The sequence below is a fragment of the Hydra viridissima genome, unplaced genomic scaffold (assembly GCF_058129835.1).
Source record: "Hydra viridissima isolate aposymbiotic clone 2 unplaced genomic scaffold, HvirCarnegie_v1 scaffold_2, whole genome shotgun sequence".
In the NCBI taxonomy this organism is placed as follows: Eukaryota; Metazoa; Cnidaria; class Hydrozoa; order Anthoathecata; family Hydridae; genus Hydra; species Hydra viridissima.
In genome coordinates this window covers 11,516,778-11,533,550 of record NW_028324301.1, presented here as the reverse complement: position 1 = coordinate 11,533,550, position 16,773 = coordinate 11,516,778, and the positions used below count along the sequence as shown (strand labels likewise).

Below are 16,773 nucleotides of genomic sequence, written 5' to 3'. Positions count from 1 at the left end.
GTAATTTGTATTTCATTTTCAATAAGTTTTGAAATGAACTTACAATTTTATTGCTGATTTGAACTTTTTAACTTTAAAACTTGAATTATTTGATTTTTAAGCATGAAGAATAATTTAAACAAAGTTTTCTTCCTAGTTCAGAAAAAATGTTGGATTTATTTACAAACATTCAGTCAGCAATATCTCCTCATGACGGAATTCTTATTGTTGGAGATGGCAATTTTTCTTTTTCAAAAGATGTTGCATGTTTTACGTCATCCGTTAAGCTTCATGCAACTTCGTTTGATTCAAAAGAGACAATTTATGCGAACGAGCACGCTCGCTCAAACGTCGAGTTTTTATACAGCCAATTAAATGTTGATGTTAAGCATGATGTGGATGCTACTGACCTTTCCCGACATTTTCCTAACCATAAATTTGCTTTGATTATTTTTAACTTTCCCCATGTTGGGGGAAAGTCTAATATTAAAAAATGCCGCTTACTTTTAGAAAAATTTTTTGCAAGCTCTGTATCCCATCTCTGTGATCAAGGCAAAGTTCTTGTTTCTCTTTGTAAAGGACAAGGTGGAACTCCCAGGGATATTTCTCGTGGAGCTTATGGAAACTCATGGAAAGTTTCTACGCAAGCTGCAAAAGCAGGTACGAAGTCCATTATTTTGCGAAACGTTTCTTCGCTTATATACATGTATGTATGTATGTATGTATGTATGTATGTATGTATGTATGTATGTATGTATGTATGTATGTATGTATGTATGTATGTATGTATTTATGTATGTATGCATGCATGTATGCTAGGGATCGCTAGTATACGGTATACTAAAAATTTAGTGTACAGTTTACCGTATAGTAAACCGTAAAGTATACTGTAAAGTATAACGTTAACTAAACTTTTTACTTATTGATTTTTTGGCGAAACCGTAATACAAATTTGTAAAGAGGTTTTAAGGATTTGAATTTTTACGTTTAAAACATATTTGTTTGTTTTTTATTCAATGTTTTTGTTTTTGTGTTTTATTGTGATACTTAATATAAGTTGTATTATGTTGATCGGGAAGGCATAAGTATCTATTGGCCGGTGACCCTGGTTCATTTCTCCCATATGCTATTGTTTTTTTTTTAATTTTTTTGCTCTTTATCTTTGGATTAGTAGCCGACGACGAAACTAGACAAATTTGCTTTATTTCCGAACCTAGCCCCAGCTAAAATAGTCAAGTTAGCACAGGGTTAAAATTCTTTTTTTTTTGTTGTTGCATTTCACATTTAACTACTTTAAAAGTGAAAACAAAAAAAAAAATTCAGAAAATTTTTGACAAACTTTTTATGTTTAAGCATTACTAAAAATTAATATATATAATATACTCTGGTCCAGACTGTCCTACTTCCCCAAAAATTTGCTTTTAATTTTTAGCAATTACTATTTTCAAGGTTTAACAATTACTATTTTCAAGGGGCCAGATAACCCCTTGAAAATAGTAATTGTTAAATTTGCGCTGCATCTTCACTAGAAAAAGAAAAAGGATGAAGGTGTTGATCAAAATCAGCAAGCACATATTACTGGATTGTTATTTTACTGCTTCATTTTTAAAGCATGTTTTTTTTTTTTAAGAACATAGCTTTTTAAAATAAATTCTTGTGTTTTTAAATAATTTTCAATAAAAAAAAGCAAAATAATCATACTCAAATAGAAACAGAAATAAAAAAAAATACAAAAGTAAACAGAAACATTTATACTAATCTTTTGCACAAAGTTCCAATAATATTTTTCCGTTATAATATTTATAGATTTTTTAAACTTGTTATTAGTAATATAGTAAAGTTTTTAATAAATCAACTGAGATGACAAATCACTTGAATCAATTGAAGTCTCTAGAGTGAAATCAATAGAAACATTGTCTTCATTATTACCATGATCACCTTGTTAAAACTGCATGTGATAATGTTAGCATTTCCTTCAAATTATTATCTTGTTTAACAACAAAAACATGATTTTGAATTATACAAAATTGATCAACAAGAGATGTTCTTTGTTTAACAAATGCTGTCAGTTTTTCAGACTTCTAAAATATCCACAGGTTCAGGAAGAAGGCAAATATCTTTTACTAAAAGAATAATTGTATGGGCAGCACAACCATTACAAAAAAGTTTTGGATATTTTTTTTGGATCCCATGCAGCTCTCATGTTTGATGCATTATCAGTTACAATGCTTGTAACTTTACAACTCCAACCTCAAGAATTACATTTTCTATGCGTTTTGCAATATTAACACCAGGTTGTTGCTCTTGACCAGTAGGCTCAATTTTGTAAGCAATTGGTTTCATGGTCCTATTTTCAACATAAATTGAATAATTAATGAGATGATTCGCATTAATGTTTGAAAATCCATCAGTCACTATACTTACATATTCAGAACTATCAACATATTCTTCTATTCTAGATTTTTCATCATTTAATGCATCTTTATAAGACGTCCACTAATGCATCTAATAGATTTTTTATAGTGTCAAAGTATGAATTTAGCATAGTTCTTTTACCAGGCTGCCCAGATTCTTTAAAAACTGATTGTTCAGAGGTTTGTGAGGTCATATTATCATTTCCTTTTGTTTCAACTAAAACACTCTGAACTTCTCTTTTTTTAATTTTTAAAGCACAACTTAACCTCTTCAGACACTCTTTCACATCCCCTTAAATGCTGTACCCATCTCAATTTTGAGATGGGTACAGCATTTAAGGGGATGTGAAAGAGTGTCTGAAGAGGTTAAGTTGTGAAATGTGAAAAAATATTTCACAAAGAAATGTAAACAGGTATACTAAACTGTGAACAACCTTTTAGTATACCAAGTATACGGTAAAGTATACCGTAAAATTAATATACCGTATACTGTAACCGGTGATCCCCAACTTACGCATGTATGTAAATTTGAATTAATATCAAAATAAATTTAACCTGGGATGGCATATAAATATTTAATCTTTTTTTAAAACTAATTGTTCAATAAAGAATAACTTTATGGTTCAAAAAAAACCCCGAAATTTTTTTGGGGTTTTTTTTTTGAACTATGCAATTGTGTATGTATATATAAAGTCAAATAACGTTAAAACGACCAAAGGTAAAAAAATTGAGAAAAATATCTTTGAAACTCTTGAGATCCAGCAAAATCAGTGTTCTTTGAAAAATGGCGAAAAAAACTTACTCTGGTCACACTGGCAAATTCCGCTATCTAAAAACTCAAATGGGCTCCACGTTTCACTCTCTTACGTAAAAGCATTCGACTGCTGGTGTTAAAAAAGTTTATAAATAACTGCAGTTTAACACGTTCATTCTCTTTCTAAGTATACTAAGACTTGGTAATTTCTAAAGCGCAGTGTTTTACTTTTCTATTAGAATGTCTAAAAAAGTGATCTGCTTTAATCTTAAGACTTTAAAGTTTTATGAAAAGTTAATATTGTGATATGCTAAATGTTGTTTTTAAGGGTTGTTTGTTGCTTATTTTTAAGGGTTGGTTTTAATCAATGTTGAACCTTTCGATGCGACCAGTTTGGCTAACTACCGTCAAGCTGGATACCGAAGTCGTATTAAAAATGGGTTTTTTATCGATGGTGCACTGTTGCACATCTTTATTCAAAGAAGCCAAATAAATCTTGCGTAGGTTCAAAGTATTTTTTCTTTTTTAACATCTTACGTATTCTTTATTTAACAATCTCTTTAGTGTAACTTGATTTTTAAAATATAGTGAAAGCCATCTGGACAAGTATCGATTTCGAAACATATTCATTGAAAAAATGGAGCAAATCTGTGTGACAACAGTTGACAAAGTTTTGGAAAATTTAGGTATCGAAGTTCAATCAGTTTGTTCTGAAATAAACGATTTTTCTGTCAAAACCTCGAAATGCACTAAACAAATTATATCCCGCTCAAACACTTATGCTAAAATCTCCCCTACCTCACATCATGTCTCATTTGAGGTAATGTATTCCATTAACTTAAATTTATGTAAATTAAACCAAGAAGATTTCAAAGAAACTCTTTTGATCCATCTTAGACAAACATTACTTGCCAACTTTTTTATTAAAGTGAAGGAAAATTCGTGTTTTTTACACGTTCCTTGTCCTTGCAAGTCCTCTCTTCTGCATAATGTAGTGACCACACCTTTTGATCCTGATTTTGTGCCTAATTTCGTTGATGAAATTCCAAAAATGTTTTGGATATGTGAACCTGAGATAACGATTTCTTTTTCTGACACAAACCACGAAATTCTATCTGATTGTACAAAACGCGGAGTTTTTTCGGAAGATGTTATTGAAAGTGTCATATACAAAAGAGTTCCTGCCAAAGATTATAAAACAACTGAGGTGGAAAAAAGTTATCTTAAAAAGAACCACGATTGTGTCCGTAATGCAGTTTTTACTTGTTTTCATATAAACGGATTTTGCGTTGCCAGTTTAATAAGCAACGGTGAAACACTAGAGCTGAACTTGCGCATAATGGAATTTTTTTTCGCATGTTACGAAATAAAGAATTATAAGTATTTGTGGAGTAAAGATGAGCTTTTCAAGCAGCAGTTGATGTTGCATATGGTAATAATTTTTTACATGACGTTTATTGATGCAAAAAAGTTATGGCAAAATAAAATCAGCAGCTGCCAAAATTCAGCTGTTTTTAAATTTCCAGAAATATTTTTGTTTTTTATTGTTAATATTTTTGTTGCTGTTGTCGTTGTTGTTGTTGTTAATATTAATAGTATCATTAAATACTTAATTTTTTATTGCTATGGTAAAACAGATTTCCGATAGCGAATTACAGAAATTGACTTTTCCGTCGTTTTTGAGGGGATCAATTCAGTATCCGTTATGTTACCGTCACGATCTATGTTTTTGGCTTGATGAGCAGCACAGCGAGGATGAACTTTTATCAATAATACTTTCTGAGACACACGGATGTCTTCATGGAATGGTTTTGCTCAGATTATTATGTTATAAAGAAAGTGATTTAGTCAGCTATTGCTATCGCATGATATATTCTCGTGTAGACGGGCCATTGACTCATTTGGAAAGTGTACAGATTCAAAATAAAGTCAGACTCCGTTTACTAGGGGCAGGATTTAAACTCAGATGATTTCTAGTACCCTTGTGTATAAAGTAAATATTAGGAAATACGAAAAATACTTTTCTTAAGCTTCATTACACTTTGTTTAAACCCAGATGATCATTTATTTATTATTTGAAAACTTGCATCTTTTTTTTTGTTGTTGTTGTTGTTATTATTGTTGTTGTATAAAGATTTAGAGCTAATTATGAATATAAACTAATAATAAGTCTCGGAAAATAAATTTGTTTTGATTTTTACAAAAAATTTCATACTCCTTTTATTTTATTAAATTACTTATGTACATTTTTTTTTTTTTTTTTTTTTTTTTTTTTTTTTTTTTTTTTTTTTTTTTTTTTTACATCAATTTATTTTGCATCAACTTATATTTTGCTAAAAGTTTGCCTGTTGTCTTCCATGTTCATAGGAATATCATAAGCCCTAGCTAAGGTCGAGAGTTGATCGTCTGTTTGTTTGGTCAAATGCATTCTATTGAGGTTACTGTCCAGCAATTTTCCGCTTTCTGTCTTTTCCTTTGATACAGGACTAGTTGATGCCCGGCCCATTTGCAAGATTAGTTCATTTTTGGTGACATCTGATGGGTATTTGTCTAAAATGCGTTCTATGGCGTGTACAGGATCGCCGTTGCAATCTGATAATATATTTTTTAGTAAAGGAGTTGAATGTTGTGGGAATAATCGAAGCAACATGTTGATCGGTGATTTTCTAATTTCTTTTTCTGGAGATCTCTCATTATTATTTATATCGAGTTTTTCTTCATTTACATTTTTATCTTCCAAAATATAATCTACAGAATGTGGATGGTGCATCCAGCTACTTTTGTGACAACGATCGTCAGGATAAATTTTTCCGTTATAATATTTAAGCGAACATGATTGTCGGCGATAAGGCGAGATTCTTCCTAAATACCCTGGTGTTATTCGATCTAGCAGTTCTATTTTTGAGAAAAAAAAATGCACATATGAAATAGCAGCTATGAAAAATGTAGGTGCAAAAGTTTCAAAGGATTCATTTAACTTACCTTTAGGTCTGTACGTCGAAAAACTTTGAAATGGTGCATCTCTTTTTAAACTTGACGATTTTCCAAAATATCGCATTGGTATTGGGACGTAACTCTGCGCATGCATATAAGGTGGTGTTCCTAGATATATTCAGTTTTCTTAAACTTTTCTTAATACTTCTTAAATTACATCTATATTCTATTGATGGTATTTACAATCTCTAATTACCTTGATTATGAGGGTCTCCTGGGAATTCGTGACTTTTGTAGGTTTCACTTTTGTAAGAAGTTTTTCGTTCGTTGAATTGAAGATCAGTCAGTGAACTGTTGTCATCGCTCTCTGATTCTGAAAAAAAAAAACGCTTTAATAGATTATCAGACACAAAAAATTACATTAGTATTACAAAATTTATCGATGTTTTCAATCGCAGTCTGTTTATTTTTTCGCATTGTGAAGCAATAAAATAGCAAAATGTGTGCCAAGCTTTCAAGAACGTTTTATTGTTGGCACTCATTTTATTCCCTATTAATTGATTTTTTTTCTTGGGTTCACATGTGTTAAAAGACAAAGCATTTTAAAATAAAGTTTGCAAGACTTCCATTTAATCAGAACGTTTTATCGATCTGAATATTGAAGAAATAATAGATTTCCCCTGCTTTACTCCGTCTGTTTGATGCGATAATAGATACTTTATATTTCAACGCACCTTGGTTACAACTCAATTCTTTATCAGCTATACAAAAGCGTGTTTCACTTTGGCCATATGGATTAAAATAAAATAAAGCATTTTTCGGTCAACTTTTTGTATCACAGTTTTTTTTTTTGTTTTTTTTTGTTTTTTTTTTTCTTTTTCTTTTTGTTTTTTTTTTTTTTTTAAGAGGAAAAGGAATTTGTCTCTAAAGTTGTTTAATTTTTTTTATTTTTTTTTTTTTTGTTACTTGATCTCGATGTATTTTATTCGATTGAGTTTTAAATGAATAAAAAAGTTCTTCAGGATTTTTTTATAACTCTAACTTTTTAACTTTAAAAGAAAATTTTTTTAAAAATAAAATAAATACCTCCGTTGTACTCATTTTCTGGTATAACATTTGGCCTTGCAACAGGAAATATATCTCCTCTCGGAAGTGGTGTCAGTCGCTGCTTCGAATCTTGCATTTGCTGTCTTCTCAGTGCAACTTGAGCTGCCAACACTCTTTGTCTTTCTACTATGAGCAGACATTTTGGGCACACGCAATCCCTCCATCGGCAGTAGCCTTTGTGCCCTTTTAAAGAAGAATCAAACCCATGGTTACGGCATCTTGCACATTTTGGGGATCGCTTTTTCTCGTCTCTTAATGAACTGATCATGTTTCGATTTTTAGTGTAAACACACCCTTGTACTCGCTATGCAAGTATTTACTAATTGAGCGTATCAGTGTCGCTTCGAGTTTATAAATCTTTTTCTAGTCACGTGATAAAATCAATGTTTTCAATTTCTTTTTGAAAGATTTGTAATAACATTCAAACACATTTTTAATACGAAACTTAAACAATAGGTTCTTTACATTTCGTAAACGTTTTTCCGACTTTTTTTTATACCTTCTAATAGTTTGATTTTAAAAAAAGTAAATCTAACTTTCCAAAAATTTCTTTTTGACATGTTACTTTTGTCATTACTTGTTGATGAAAAAAAAAAAAAAATTCTCAATTGAAGAAAAAGTTAAAAATTTCATTTGACAAAAAGAAAATTCGTTCGAATATTTCAATATTTTGTTCTCGTATTTATTATTTTTAATATAACCTTTGGAGAAACTTTAAAAAGAACAAAAGACATAGGCCGTTTTGATGAACACTTCTCAGTTTATGAGCCCAGAATAGCGACACCTGGAAAATTGCCCGTTTTGCTATCCAATATAAGTGAGTTTTGAGTCATTGATGATATTTTTATAAGCTCTTTGTGAGTCATATCTAATTAGATGTAAAAATCTGAGTGTGTTTTTTCTGTGCATAAACATGTTGCCAGAAACATGTTTAAAATGTGGAATGTCCTCTGCAACTAAAAAGTATGCAGCTAAAAAGTTGAACATTAAAAAAAAAAACTCTGAAGCAGCCAACATATATTTAATTATATATATATATATATATTTAATTATATATATATATATATATATATATATATATATATATATATATATATATATATATATATGTTTTTTTAAGAATTATCTTAACTTATCCCTTAACTTATCCCTATCAACTGTTTTTATTAATGAAATTCTTATTTGTGGATTTAATTAATTTTAGCGTGTTTCAGCTTTAATATTAAAATAATTAAGTAAATATACCTATTAAAAAAACTAATAACTAATATTAACAAATAGTTGTAATCATTAGTCATTAGTATTTTTGTCTTATTTACTCGAGTTTTAGAAATATTTTTCTTATTTACTCGAGTTTTTTATATTTTATGATATCCTTAGTTTATTATTTAACTTAAACATTAAAAAGGTTTTTTAATATTAAAGTTGGAATGATATATGTATATCTAGTTAATATAGTTTTACTTTTTTTTAGATAGCCTTTTATTTGTGTTTTTATTTAAAACGTACTTTTGGTTTATCAATATTAATTGTGCGCGGTGAAAAAATCTATTGCGAAGATGAATCGAACTTTTAGCGTATCCTGTTTACTTGCCAACATTTTAGTAAAATTCTGATTACAGTATATTATATCCACATGATTTATTAACATTTTGAATAAATAAGCTCTTTTTCTGTCGCTGTTTTGTATTTTTGACTCAAATAATATGATTCGTTAATATGGCGTAGCAGTCTATTCCAATTGATTCATCCTTTTTTGTTAGCGTTCAATTATACTCTATTCTTTCAAAGTGTCTTTGCTTACAATAAGTTTGCGATTTGTCTAAGTTTCTTATTTTAAAAACTCGTTAACTTATGTAGCTAATGCGCAGATGAAACACAAGTATATTAATAGAGTCTGATTTCTAATAGAAAGATTTACAACTAAAAGATCTTTATTATCATCATGTTCATGTAATTTCTTGCTTTTTACACGCGTGTAGATATTTTTTGTGAAACGTCTTAAACTTCCTTTGCTCATTTGCTGAAAAACGATTTTCTATCCATTTTTTGTGACACGTTTGAGAAATTAGTTTCGAATCTTTTTTCTAATTATGTTTTAAAATACTTGATTAATTGCATATATTACTTTTGTGCTCGATTAATTGCATACATTACTTGTGTGTTAGTTATTGGATATTAACATTTATTATGACCGAACCATTTTTTTTTTTAAAATTCTTGTTCTTTTTTCTTAATATATTCAAATTAATTAATGCTAAAGACTAAAAAAAGTTGTGAGAATTTTTCATAAATCTATTTTTATTATTTTTATTAATTCATTATTCTCTTTAACATGCAAGCCTTTCGTTCGTGTTATAAATTCGTTTTATTCCTCCAAGTAACCCTTCAATGTTGTACTTTTTTATTGCAAACTTGCGATCATACATCGTAATACAGTCTGCAAAGGTTGATCATTTGCAGTCGAATTTAACATACCACATAGCGCGTTTCTAAATAAAACTTGACAAACAACTTGATTTTCCATTCTAGCAAACAGCTGTTTTTCTCACCCTGTGTAAAGTTCTATTTTCGATAAGGTATTAGGTTACTGAATCTATTTTAACATTATTTAGTAATGATGGTTTGTTCGACGGTTTAATAAAAACTTATTGACTGTGGTTTTTATATAATAAATGAATCAACTAAGTTTATTGAATAGCTTCGAGTTTTTATTGTGTGCATTCGTTAAACACCGCAAAGATATTCACAGAATGATTGATCAGTGGAACTCGTTTGTCTTATATTTGTCTACATTGTTTGCTATAAGTTTTCAGCTTTTTATTTGCGTTTGCTCAAACTAGTATTTTCTGTTTGTTAATCTGTCATTGTTTAATATCATGACAAAGCAATTTTTAATTCGCACTGATCATGCCGCACGATTCGAGATCTGTTTATCGTTAAATTGTTTTTTGCAAATTGATTTCATTGCAAAGTTTCCAACGGAGTTTGTGACGTAATGATATTGCTTGCATAAACTAAACAAAAGTTTAAAATGCTTTTTTAACGCAGATTTGCCAAAATATTGTTTTAATTGAAATCTCTATTTTTCCATGTTGTTTTTTATGTACTTCGAAATACCTGTTAAAGCTTACATTTTGAGCTAGCTTTAATGCGTATTAGTTTAAGCGCGTTTTTGTTATATATATATATATATATATATATATATATATATATATATATATATATATATATATATATATATATATATATATATATATATATATATATACTTTTATAGATGACACCTCTGTTAATTGGTAATCTTCAAGATATCTTCACTTCTCACTTCTCAAATAAAACAACCAGTTTAATCGAAAGGAAGAGAAGCAAAGACAGGTGCGAAGAAAAATAAAAAGGGAATCTTTTTAACATACCTAACAAAACATTTAAAAAATGAAAAATATTGAATGAATTCATCATCTCAAATATTGAAAGTTGCTTATTTCAGCAGAATTCTTTTTGACTATGTTTATTTTGTAATTGACATAAAGTTTTTAGTTTTTTACTTATTTGTTCTTTTTCGTTTGTTTTTATTTATTTATTTTTTGCCCCTTTTTTCTAAAGATGGTTTTGATTTGCGCATGAAAATTTTATTTTCTTTGTTATAAAATAACACGCTATGGTTTAATAATTCCAATCTTTCCTGGCTTAATTATTTTGTAAAAAAATAATATGATCTCTGCATCAGCTATACGTGTAATTATATTTAATACAATATACACGATTATAATCGCGATGGTTTGGGTTCAAAACGAAAATGGCATCTTTAGTTTTACATGCTGCAAAAGAGAGAAAGGAAGCACTAATATTTTGGGGTTTTACATTCACGTATTAAAACCTTCGAATTAATTTTAAACTTTTTAGGTCTTTAGAATCGCATCTTTGCTATAATTATAAAAGTCACATTACAAATTAGCTTACGGATTTGATTATCTATGAAGGTCGTCTACCTTTTTCAATCTGATCTTCTGAAAATTGCTTATCTTGCTATAAGTGTATAAAATCCTCCAAAATTTGTTGTTTTTGTATTTTTCTGTCAAAAAGCTGTTCGAGAATAAGATTCACTCAAGTTATGATAAGTTATGATAAGTTATGATAAGTTATCTTATCCAATAACTCAGAAGACTTAGCATAAAGTTCATTTGCTATCTTAAACCAGTAAATTAAACTTAAAAACACAAAAAAGCAAGTAATAGTTTATCGCTATGCCTAAAGTATACCAGGTGCTGGAACCACAGCATCTTTAAAAGCAATACTAACCTTATATTACACTGTAACTTTTATTGAATAAACTATAGTATATTGTTAAAAAATGTACTCAGCCAAAAGTTAGTTATTTATTACTTTCGAAAATGTGATAACTCTTCATTGAATGTATATCAGAGCCTCTAATAACATATCGTCAACCAGTTGGTATGTCAATCGTTTTTTGACCTCAAAGTCAAGGTTAAAATATGCAATTGTTTTGGAAAGCAAAAAAAAAGAATTTTCTTGACAATTTGAAAACAGTTTGTTTTCATCCTTTTTCCTCTTTACTCACACTTAGAGTCCAATCCACCAAAACAACTCACCTAAAAAATATCGGAGAAAAAAAAAATTTATTGTATTTTTTATTTACATATTGAGTTTTTCTAGCCTCTTTTTAAATTTGCTCTTTATCTAGCAAACGGTGAGGATTTTTCATTTAAAAGGTATTTTTAAAATGAATGAATTTAAGCATTTCATGCTCTCTTAATTTTTTTTAGAGCTTTTTAAACTTCCTTTCAAAACAGCTCTTTTAATAATACCGTCCTTACAGGTAATCTATATAATTTACAGAATGCTTGAATGATCGATTATAAAAAATCTGATTAGGGTTGTGTATAAGAATCTCTGGGCGATGTTTCATCTAGTAACTGTCTTATTTTGGGGTTATCTATTTTATGATGTCATATTTCATTACTTCATTTTGCAGATTACAACTTTTATCCAATAGCTTCTGTAGTTGTACCCCCTTTCTAAAGTTGGTTTCGAAAGTCCTCACAATAATTCCATTAAAATCTTTGAAGTTTGTTTTTATTAAAGAACCTGTGATTTTTAGAAAAGAAAAATTTTACATAAGATTTAAGCACTTCAACATATTTTTTCATGGTTTACTTCAATATATTCTTCAATCAGTCGTTAGAATTCGTTAGTTGTCTATTAAGATTTTATCTAAACTTATTAGAAAATGTTCTGAGGTAAAAATGTCTTTATCAGGACATAACAGATACCTGTGAATCAAACATTCTCTGCTATCAATAGAACATGCCACATAATTAAGCAGACTTTTATTACTGTCAGCTGGAACAGCTTCAACTGAGCAATTTGCGCTTTGATAAATTGAGACAGAAGCATCACCTTTTTTAGCTCATTATTTTGGTCTCCGTTAAAAACTTGAAACGACTTTTTGTTCATTAAAATTTTTTCCGATACAATTACTTTTTCTAGGAAGTAATCTTGTTAATCGATCATCTTGATTATAGAATTAAAGTCAAAAAATATGAATTTTCTAGTATACAAATTATTAACTAATTGTGTTAACTCCAAAATGGAAATCCATGGAGTATTGTGGGAATTTGATTGCATTAGTCATCGTAATAAGATGACATTTCATCGTAATAAGATGACATTTCATCGTAATAAGATGACATTTCATCGTAATAAGATGACATTTCATCGTGATAAGATGACATTTCATCGTAACAAGATGACATTTCGGTTACTTCGTTGCTGTGTAACGAGAGGTTCGAAAATTTTCTAGAATTTTAATGAAAAAGAATTTTTTACATGAAAAACTTTTTTTTCAATATATATCAACTTCAAAACACTTTGTCTAACGTTTTTCAAATATTCCATTATGGTTTAAACTCATGACTTTTTTCATCCAGATGATTTAAATGTTCGTATAGTTCGTGTAATAAATGTTCGTACTTTTTTTTTAATGGGTAGTTAGCCCTTTTGAGCTCTCCACCCTGGGTAAAAATCAAAGAATGAAACTCAACGTATTTCATAGAAAGAAGGGCGGAAAAAGACCAGAGGAATGCATCAAAAACCTCGAGTCCCGCACACCACAAATAATCACTGCATACCTTAATACACAGTGACTAAATTGTGGCACGTGTTTTTTTCCGTGTTCCTACTTTTACCTTTCTACAGATAACCGATTAACTAAATTTCTTTGTAACCTTAACAATTGTTGCCGTAACTTTACAAGCTGATGAAACATTCTTTGGCTTTATTTAATGCACTTCCACTGGCTTTAATCTATTGTTTCGGCTGTTGTTTTTGTTCGTACTTGTAGAGGTTAACCACATAAACAGGCTTATCCAAGTTTTATCAAGAATTATGAAAAGACGCTTCAAGTGCATTATATTATGCTTAAAACAATCCGAAGAATCATGAGAAACGCATTCGAACAAGTTTTTAATCAATTGATAGCAAATGCGACAACCATCTTGCATGAAATCATGTTTAATCGCTTGTCATTCATGGGCTCCTCATGTTATCATTTGGGGTATTAAAACCATATGGAAAATTGTGTTTTTATTTGAAAACAACTCTTCGATAAAATCCAAAAAAAAAAGAAAAAAAAGTAAAAACCTTAGAAATATAAAGTAATACATAATCAGTCTTATTCTTCGATCAGATTCATCGGATCAGATGGACTACTCCTCAGAGTGAATCAACCAACAGTCAGTAAAAATTTTGGTTTTATACTATTTATACTAACCTAAATAAAAAAAAAAATTGTAAAAAAATAATAGTAAAACCTTTTAAATCTATTCGACCATCGCCCTGACAGCAATATTCAGGTTTTTTATGGATGAAAAACAGAATCGTAGAGTACAACTTAATAAATTTTTTTTTTATTTTTAAATATTTTTTTCAATATCTTTAAAAAACACACGCGTTTTTTGGAATGTTAATGATATGGTTTTTGTGGTACATTGAAGTGTTCAGCAAAATGTAAGCTATTCGTAATACAATCATCCAAAGAGAAATATCTAACTAACTCCTGCAAAAAAACACCTCTGAATTCCAAGTTGTTCAGAAATCATGGCAAGTTTACGCCATATGGCTTTAAGGGTACACGACAAAAAATATGGTCAACTTCAACATTTTAGCAAAAGAACACATGGAAGATTTAAAAAGCCATACTAACCAGAAAACACCCTATGTAAGGGTCTCTTTCAAAAACCAATAAAAAAAGAATTATCTATCCCTAGAAAAAAATTAGAACCCCTCCTACTTTCGCGTGGTTCTTGGATGCAACCAACAGTAAAAAGATGCTTTAAAAAGCTATTTAAATTCAGCAACATTACACAAATACCTTGCCACACAGAAGAACTTATACTCCGTCACATATCCACCTATACATTTATCCACCTCTTTCTCTTCCCAATTTCACCTAGTTACGCAATTTATTACTAAATTTGCAGACTCATGCTGTATAACATAACGTATTACTAAATGCCGTTTTTTTGTCAAATGTGACATTAACTATTAGAATAAAATTTTACAGCACAAGTTTTCTCTACAATAACATAAATATTTGTTTCAAAAAATATCATAAGTATTTATACAAACAAAGCAACCTTTATTTGTAAAGGAAATATTTTTTCAAAGCAGCGTTTATTTGCAAACGAAATATTATTTTAAATACTTGTATATATTTTAATTTTTTTTTCTGAGAGAAATTGTTTTTTATTCACTTGATTAAAATTTGTCTGCTTTTCGCAGTTCTTCAAAAAATTCATATTTTTTTTGAAAAAATTGACGCGTTTTATAAAAAGAATCAAATCTCTAAGTTCATTGAAACAAAACAAGTATCGCGTTACCAAAGTCATTTTTACGTTTCAAAACAAACACAAAAAAGAATCGATAATTCTTTTTTGCCAAAAACGTTTTTTAAAATTGAAGATGTTTTTCTTTCGAGGAATTGTCATGGTTACCACTTTGCTGCCTTTTTCATACGGAGGATTGAACGAATTATGCGAACAAATTGATTTTTTTACAAACAGAGGTATGCTTCTTTCGGTTTATCCATTTTCTTTTAAATAAAATGCGAGGTTTAAATTTTTACTTCGACTAAATGGTTTCAGGACTCCTTCATTGTCTTTCGTATGATGAATATGGATGTTGGTGTGGTCCAGGTGGCTCTGGTACACCTGTGGATGGATCAGATGCCTGCTGCGAACAACATGATCACTGTTATGATTATATATTGAGCAAAAAAGAATGCAATCCATACTTAGCACAATATTCGTTCAAAAAAGGAGATTGTTGTGAGTCATTTTTTTATTCGTTGTTCTAATTGTATCTACATTGTTACTTGTTGATAGTTTTTACGTTTCAAAGTGTTGATTGATTTGCACTTCTTTTACTTTTAGTGGATGAACCTGGCACGTGTTTGCGCCAGATATGCGACTGTGATCAATCCATTTCAAAATGTTTGAGCAATCAAACGTATCACTGGATGTTTTACGGTTACCGTTTATATCATAAATGTTAAAGTTACTTTTTAAAAATGTTCATTTACAGCAAGATACCTGTTTTAGAACAATTTTACTTCTAACCTATGAATACTATGAAAAACATTGGAATTATGATAGCAGCCTAGAAAATGACTGGTTGAAGCCATATGTAAATATTTTTCACTGCTGTTATCAGTATATTTTGATATAAGAAAATTATTTTTGATGCAAAAAGCGGTTTTCTGGTCAGTGAAAACAAAACATATAAAAATAAAAATCAAAGTTAATCCATTTGAGATTTTTGATTGAAAGATATATTTTTCATTATATGCATTATTATGTGTTATTTAGAAAAACTTTCATTATTTAGACGTTTTTTTTTTGTTTTTTTTTGATTTTCTAGTGTTTTTTTTTTTTTTTTCGATTTAATGGCAATGTAATTGAGGTGGACTTTGCGTGCTTTTTAATGAGTTGCAATAATTGATGATATTTCAGTCAGAAAATTTTAAAACACCATTGGAGGCTTTAATACAATTACAAAATAACCTTTATTTCATACTAACAACTGAATTTTAAAGAGATGTAATTTGAAATAAAAGTGGTGTAATGTGAAGTACAAAGTCTTAATTATATGCATCTTTTAAAGTGTTAAATACCCGGAGATAAAAAATAGTTGGAGAGAAAAATTAATATTATTAATTTGATGCTCCCACCGACTTTTTTGAGTTTCTATTGCTATGAGTTTAAAAGATTTATTATAAAGCTAATAAAACTGAAGTCTTGCTGCATTCTGAGGATTTCAAAGCTTAAAACATTTTATTGCATACTTTAAGCATTGACGTTTTGTTTTTCCTTTAATAAAAAGTATTAATAAATAAATAACAAACTTCAGCTATCAGTTCTCAGCGGAAAAACCAAATGCCAACGCATAGCACGCATTAATACTCTCGCTTTTATTACTTATAAACTGCATCATGCAAGCGCTAAAAGAACCTACTTTTAATGGCATTTTACCGGATTTAATGTCCTGTTCCCTTGAAATCATAAA

General features: G+C 29.3%; 4 protein-coding genes across 9 annotated transcripts in view; 2 read left to right on the top strand and 2 right to left on the bottom strand.

The window, feature by feature from the left end:
• The window catches only part of LOC145194091 (rho GTPase-activating protein 24-like), a 206,743-nt gene extending 191,948 nt beyond the window's left edge, over positions 1-14,795 (bottom strand). For 5 of the 6 annotated variants that reach the window (XM_090078957.1, XM_090078960.1, XM_090078959.1 and 2 more), the window contains exon 1: positions 13,341-14,771. The gene's annotated coding sequence lies outside the window, so the exon portion shown is untranslated. Of the gene's footprint in view, positions 1-13,340 lie in introns of all 6 variants that reach the window. The other variant, XM_090078962.1, reaches the window with a different exon arrangement.
• Positions 15-5,331, top strand: LOC145197232 (ferredoxin-fold anticodon-binding domain-containing protein 1-like). Its single transcript, XM_080073824.2, has 4 exons — positions 15-639; positions 3,500-3,647; positions 3,736-4,579; positions 4,785-5,331. The coding sequence occupies exons 1-4, from the start codon at positions 147-149 to the stop codon at positions 5,115-5,117; spliced, it is 1,818 nt and encodes a 605-aa protein (XP_079929950.2). The 5' UTR covers positions 15-146; the 3' UTR covers positions 5,118-5,331.
• Positions 5,303-7,531, bottom strand: LOC145197247 (doublesex- and mab-3-related transcription factor A2-like). The gene is made up of 4 exons (XM_080073825.2): positions 7,168-7,531; positions 6,338-6,454; positions 6,130-6,249; positions 5,303-6,042 (listed from the first exon to the last, which is right to left on the bottom strand). The coding sequence occupies exons 1-4, from the start codon at positions 7,454-7,456 to the stop codon at positions 5,471-5,473; spliced, it is 1,098 nt and encodes a 365-aa protein (XP_079929951.2). The 5' UTR covers positions 7,457-7,531; the 3' UTR covers positions 5,303-5,470.
• A 136-nt stretch (positions 14,796-14,931) lies between the features above and the next one.
• On the top strand, positions 14,932-16,012 carry LOC145186892 (basic phospholipase A2 acanthin-1-like). Its single transcript, XM_080063199.2, has 3 exons — positions 14,932-15,274; positions 15,354-15,536; positions 15,642-16,012. Exons 1-3 carry the CDS (start codon positions 15,172-15,174, stop codon positions 15,761-15,763), a joined length of 408 nt encoding a protein of 135 aa, XP_079919325.2. The 5' UTR covers positions 14,932-15,171; the 3' UTR covers positions 15,764-16,012.
• The last annotated feature ends 761 nt before the right edge of the window (positions 16,013-16,773 follow it).